The following is a 7,103-nucleotide window of genomic DNA, read 5'->3' as shown; positions in this document are numbered from 1 at the left end:
GTGTGCCATCATAATTAGAACAGTGTTTACAATTCAAAATGGAGCTCAAGTCAAGAAAGCTTCGGCTCGCCATCACCTACATGTGGGTGTTGTTCAGACATCTTTTTGAATTTCATAAAACAATTCATTTATAATGTATCGCAGACAAAAAGGATCCACCCAGAAACTTGATTTACGTTTTTTTTTCTGAAAAAGAATATAAGAATCCTGAAGTGTTCTTACTTTTTGTGCTGAACCTAAAACCTGGCTTCTGAGTGATCAAAATATTTTCAACTTCTCAAAAATGCCAAAAGTGACTGACTCTAAATTCAGTATGTATAAGGTCACCATCACCCACTGTTACTTTTCATGTGAAATCCAAGGTAGCCACCCTGGCCTGTGATTGTCTGAGTCGCAACATTCTATATCAATCTACCACCCTGGCCTGTAACTGTCTGTGTCCAACATTCTATATCAATCTACCACCCTGGCCTGTGATTGTCTGAGTCGCAACATTCTATATCAATCTACCACCCTGGCCTGTAATTGTCTGTGTCCAACATTCTATATCAATCTACCACCCTGGCCTGTAATTGTCTGTGTCCAACATTCTATATCAATCTACCACCCTGGCCTGTAATTGTCTGTGTCCAACATTCTATATCAATCTACCACCCTGGCCTGTAATTGTCTGTGTCCAACATTCTATATCAATCTACCACCCTGGCCTGTAATTGTCTGTGTCCAACATTCTATATCAATCTACCACCCTGGCCTGTAATTGTCTGTGTCCAACATTCTATATCAATCTACCACCCTGGCCTGTAATTGTCTGTGTCCAACATTCTATATCAATCTACCACCCTGGCCTGTAATTGTCTGTGTCCAACATTCTATATCAATCTACCACCCTGGCCTGTAATTGTCTGTGTCCAACATTCTATATCAATCTACCACCCTGGCCTGTAATTGTCTGTGTCCAACATTCTATATCAATCTACCACCCTGGCCTGTAATTGTCTGTGTCCAACATTCTATATCAATCTACCACCCTGGCCTGTAATTGTCTGTGTCCAACATTCTATATCAATCTACCACCCTGGCCTGTAATTGTCTGTGTCCAACATTCTATATCAATCTACCACCCTGGCCTGTAATTGTCTGTGTTGCAACATTCTATATCAATCTACCACCCTGGCCTGTAACTGTCTGTGTCCAACATTCTATATCAATCTACCACCCTGGCCTGTAATTGTCTGTGTCCAACATTCTATATCAATCTACCACCCTGGCCTGTAATTGTCTGTGTTGCAACATTCTATATCAATCTACCACCCTGGCCTGTAACTGTCTGTGTCCAACATTCTATATCAATCTACCACCCTGGCCTGTAATTGTCTGTGTCCAACATTCTATATCAATCTACCACCCTGGCCTGTAATTGTCTGTGTTGCAACATTCTATATCAATCTACCACCCTGGCCTGTAACTGTCTGTGTCCAACATTCTATATCAATCTACCACCCTGGCCTGTAATTGTCTGTGTCCAACATTCTATATCAATCTACCACCCTGGCCTGTAATTGTCTGTGTCGCAACATTCTATATCAATCTACCACCCTGGCCTGTAACTGTCTGTGTCCAACATTCTATATCAATCTACCACCCTGGCCTGTAATTGTCTGTGTCCAACATTCTATATCAATCTACCACCCTGGCCTGTAATTGTCTGTGTCGCAACATTCTATATCAATCTACAACCCTGGCCTGTAACTGTTTGTGTCCAACATTCTATATCAATCTACCACCCTGGCCTGTGATTGTCTGTGACGCAACATTCTATATCAATCTACCACCCTGGCCTGGAATTGTCTGTGTCACAACATTCTATATCAATCTACCGCCCTGGCCTGTAACTGTCTGTGTCACAACATTCTATATCAATCTACCGCCCTGGCCTGTAACTGTCTGTGTCACAACATTCTATATCAATCTACCGCCCTGGCCTGTAACTGTCTGTGTCACAACATTCTATATCAATCTACCACCCTGGCCTGGAACTGTCTGTGTCCAACATTCTATATCAATCTACATCCCTGGCCTGTAACTGTTTGTGTCCAACATTCTATATCAATCTACCACCCTGGCCTCTGATTGTCTGTGTCCAACATTCTATATCAATCTACCACCCTGGCCTGTGATTATCTGTGTCCAACATTCTATATCAATCTACCACCCTGGCCTCTGATTGTCTGTGTCCAACATTCTATATCAATCTACCACCCTGGCCTGGAACTGTCTGTGTCCAACATTCTATATCAATCTACCACCCTGGCCTGTGATTGTCTGTGTCCAACATTCTATATCAATCTACCACCCTGGCCTCTGATTGTCTGTGTCCAACATTCTATATCAATCTACCACCCTGGCCTGTAATTGTCTATATCAAAGTAATGAGTGAACTGATGAGGTTAATCTACTGCAACACTGGAAAAGTTAACTCGGCAGTATTTTACCCTCATATTCCTACTACACATGATATCCTATGGTAACAAATATTTTCTTTCCAAATGACTTAAGCATGGAAAGACAGAAAATAGATTTGATGGACTAACTGATTGATGACAAGAATGGGTCTGTTATGATACACAGCGACAATTCTGAATAACTATACTACTATTATCTTATAGTGAAAAGGCAACAGGGCATGACTAGATTGATCCCTGGACCTCCAATCACAACATGGTCACTTTAACCAACTGAGCTACCTTATCAGCAGTATTAAATTCCAAGAACCATTCCCTCTACATTTCGATACTTAATTATACAAAACATACTTATTCGCCAAGGCTTGAAAGTATAATCAGCCCTAAGACATTACAATTTGATGATACAAACTATAAGTAAGAGGCTAAACATTTAAAACATTATTATTAAGTAAAATATATATAATTTTTCCTATGTTATGATGAATACAATGTATATAACTATCTACTACAGTAACTGGTACCTTTGAGAATTTGTACACATGAGTGTTATATATAAGTAGATTAGGTTCCCGATTAAACAAAATATTTAGATTTTTTTTAATCTAAAATCGATTTGATTATTATAAAGTATTTATCCTTTTAACAGGATTTTTTTCACATGCAATGCATGCTTGACAACCCTTCCTATTTAAGAGGGAGAATTCCGATTTTTTATTCTAAATTCAGTATTTTCAACCATTTTAATTTGCTGAACTGTTCCTATATTCGAAGATTTAATTAAACAACTCAAAATATATCATTTTAAATAGTAATTTTGTTTATACACATTTTATTTGTGTTTTAATTTTGAATAGTCAGAATCACCCATGGATATTTTTAATAAGTTGGCAAGTATGCCAATGTATTAGATACGGAATCCGGATATTTTGTACCGATCTCGACTTATTATTTTTAATTGTTGTCATCTCTGTCAACTGACGCTCAACATAATTGTTCCAACTGTATCAAGCACATAATTGATCTAGATTGATTCAGTAGTTTGTTGCTCATGACAACACAATAGTAAAGATGTCTGGTTTACCGCGAGAAGTTCTTAAATGGATCCAGAGCCTGGACCTCACTTGGCAAATAAAGACACCAAAGTGGTAAGTGACTGTCTTTCTTGTTTTCCAGGCTGTGTGGTAGAACGAAAAAGGAGACGTAATTGGAAAGAGTGATGGATTGATATGAACTGTAGTGGACGTCAGAGATGATCCACGTATAGAACTGTGAAAATGAAAACATTGTACAGGTGTAACTTAAGGATGTGCATTGTATATAGTGTCAAACTACCTTAAACTACTAGCTCCAGCCGTATCGGTATCACGACATTTTGGCTGGTGACACAGTTACGAGATGTACGATATAACGATTAACTGAGTGTTGTATATTTATGAATGTAAAAGTTAACCAATTATAGTCAAGGGTACATACTGGTTTAGATACACCTAAAACAGTATGTACCCTTGACTATAATTGGTTAACTTTTACATTCATAAATATACAACACTCAGTTAATCGTTATATCGTACATCTCGTAACTGTAACGGTTTACAGGTACCTGTAAACCGTTCATAAGTTCATAAGTTTTTTGGTCCGTACTGGTGCCTGTTAATAAGTTATGGGTAATAATGTACCCTGCAGTCGGTCACCCATCCAGCTACTGACCACTCGACGTTGCTGAACCAGTGAGCGGGTCCCAGGGTTGTACCGCATGACTGGAAAAAGCTAACTTGCCAGTAATATAAGGCAGTATTTTCTCCACAAATTTCTTAGCTGTTACAGTATGTTTATGTGAATACATAAAAGAAAACAAAGGGCTACTGCATTGTTTTAACCAAATAAACTTTGGTGGGCATTACGTAGGGTCGAGTGTTTTTAAACCAATACAATACAAGCAGGGTTTAAAGTACAGTATTTTAACAATGTTTTATTTCTTTATATTCCATGCATTTCTACATGTATCTAGTTATTAAATTTTACTGCCTTTTGTAACGAAATAGAACGAAATTATACTTCATAAAAAATGATAAAAGTAAAAAAAAAAGTAATACAACATGAAAATGTAGAAAATTCTATTTCATGGTGGTACATATCAAGTTTTGCTTTGATAATATTTCAATTGATTTAAATGAAAAATATATAGAAATAGATCTTTTTATATTTTTAAAGACATACATCAGCAAATTATTAACACTGCCATTGATAACGTAAGAACATAAGAACCTTTTTTTGTTATGCTGTAGATTGAACTAATTGTTTTTGGTATTGTTAATTACACAATCGGGCAAATCTATAGTAAAATTTCAATTAAGCATGAACATTTTTCAGTGTATTTAATTTTGGAACATCAATTTGGTTGATCATCCAAATGTTTTACAGCTACATGTATAATGTATATTGAATCTTGTGTCAAGTTTACATTGATTACCACTCATTCATTTGAGATAAAAGTGCATGATGTTTAAAAAAATGATTACAATACATTATTGGATTATAATCGTTAATTAATTGAAATAGCTTACCCGTTATTAATATTATGGGTCCAATACATGTTTCCTCTGTCGTAACCTCTGACCTTTTTCACAGGGATCTCACAAATGGATACCTAGTGGCAGAAGTATTTTCATGGTACTTCCCACAAGAAATTCAAATGCACTCATATAACAATGGAACATCACTAGACTCAAAGTTAAAAAATTGGAGTTTACTCAGATTGGTAAGTAAATTTAACAAAATCCCATTTATACAAACATAAATGCTGTCATCAGAACCTTCATCCAAATATCACATAGCTTTCTTATTGATGTTTAACGTGCTTTCTTATTGATGTTTAACGTGAATATAAGAAGCAAACACTTTTTTAAGGGACGTAAAGTTTCATGTATGGAGTCCTGGATTGCAGACAGAGTTTGAACAATTCTATTATCCGAACCTTTATTTCCATAACAAGTAATTTAATTTTTACTAGTCTTGACATACCTGGTAGCCCCGACCCTGGGTGTTCGAATAGTGCAAGTGTAAACTGCGGTTTTACCAAATTAAAATGTTGCGGCAATAACTTTTGAAATATATGATTAATATATGCCAGTCCTGTTCCAGGTATACTTCCTTTTATATATTAATAGTATTTAACTATGCAGGTACAAATTTACATTTTTAACATTTTTGAAATAAATTTCATAAGTATGTTATATATATTTAGTTTGATGTGAAATTTATTTGGATAACACTAATAGTTTTTTCATCTTCACATTTTAGTTCATTAAAAGACACAACCTAGATATAGCCGAGGAACTGTTAGAGGGAACCATTCACTGCAAGGAGGGAGCCTCTACACTTCTCACCGAACGAATTTATGAAATTTTAACAAATAGGAAGTAAGATTTTGATTTATTTCATTTTTTTTACAGCTAAATTTAAACATAATTTGTAATGTCAACTTTCACATGTTAAACTTCAAATGTACATCCCTTTCACATTGTTAAACTTCATTTTCAATTATAATTGAACTCTTCCTTTGTTTACTGTTAATTAACAGTAAATTTTAATCAACTGTTTTTAAATTCCTTCTTATATTTCTGTATTAAAAAAGCTATATGATTTTTTCTATTACCGATAATGCTTTATATTATGGTTTTTAATTGCAGAGTTCGAAAACAAACTAAAGATGATGAAATTGACTTCACCGACCGAGCGTACCAGAACAGATTACCAATGCACGCCCGTTCAACAGCTTCGAAAGCTGTCAAAAACAACCTCAGGATCACAGAAACGATGGCAGACCAAAATCTTATCCTCAGTGCTCAAAAGGTATCAGTTGATTATTTAAGCTTGGTCTCTGATAGGGAATGACAGGGATTGTTGTATTTCCAGTATTTTAGGGCCATAAATATATGAAACCGCACGGACAGAATATATTTTCTAACTGATCAGGAACAGCAAAAATTTAGTAAAAAAAATACTGACAGATAGTTTTCAAAACTACAAAGGCTCAAGGGAAAGTGTATTTCGATACAACATTAAAGTATCGTATTTTTTTTCAAATTCAGTTATGATGGCAAATATTGATTTGAGACATGGCATCTTAACAAGCACCACAACAGATTGTGAAGTTGTGCAAAAGTTTAAATATATGACACTTGAATTGTTGAAATTGTCAATTATTGTGAGATGTTTAGATTTTAACATATAACGATTATACCGGAATCTTGGCCACTGTATGATCAGTAACTAAAGTATCAGGGAAGCTGATCAAGCAATGGAAGAATTCACTCCATCCATTATTTATATATAATACAATAAAATGTTTTCTTTTACAGTCACAAAAAATAATCAATGACCACATAGAACATAGACGCCAGGAGCGATATGAGAACCCCGTTCGATTCAATGTGAAGCCCACTCTAGGAGAGAGGAGTTTACGTAGGCCGCCCGCACAGCCAAAACAACCAACATACGATACAGACAAAACACTGGACTCCATTGGCCAGGATGGACCCCACCCAGGTACACAACAACAGTAATGTCAGATAGATGTCCCCTACATATGTGATGTTATTTTAGACAGAAACCTCTAAATACCTCTCACTTCCT

The 7,103-nt window shown here is 35.8% G+C and overlaps 1 protein-coding gene across 1 annotated transcript in view; it reads left to right on the top strand.

Annotated features, from left to right (window-relative positions):
• The first annotated feature begins 3,492 nt into the window (after positions 1 to 3,492).
• LOC110445971 (spermatogenesis-associated protein 4-like) overlaps positions 3,493 to 7,103 on the top strand; it is a 14,963-nt gene continuing 11,352 nt past the window's right edge. Inside the window, exons 1-5 of the mRNA XM_021490889.1 lie at positions 3,493 to 3,613; positions 5,097 to 5,226; positions 5,769 to 5,887; positions 6,158 to 6,320; positions 6,830 to 7,016. Of these exons, the coding sequence (XP_021346564.1) occupies positions 3,537 to 3,613; positions 5,097 to 5,226; positions 5,769 to 5,887; positions 6,158 to 6,320; positions 6,830 to 7,016 (676 nt within the window). The 5' untranslated portion in view covers positions 3,493 to 3,536. The remainder of the gene's footprint in view (positions 3,614 to 5,096; positions 5,227 to 5,768; positions 5,888 to 6,157; positions 6,321 to 6,829; positions 7,017 to 7,103) is intronic.

This window comes from Mizuhopecten yessoensis, unplaced genomic scaffold (genome assembly GCF_002113885.1).
Source record: "Mizuhopecten yessoensis strain PY_sf001 unplaced genomic scaffold, ASM211388v2 scaffold2433, whole genome shotgun sequence".
NCBI lineage: Eukaryota > Metazoa > Mollusca > Bivalvia > Pectinida > Pectinidae > Mizuhopecten > Mizuhopecten yessoensis.
Note: the sequence above shows the minus strand (reverse complement) of the source record. Positions and strands in the feature narration are given on the sequence as shown.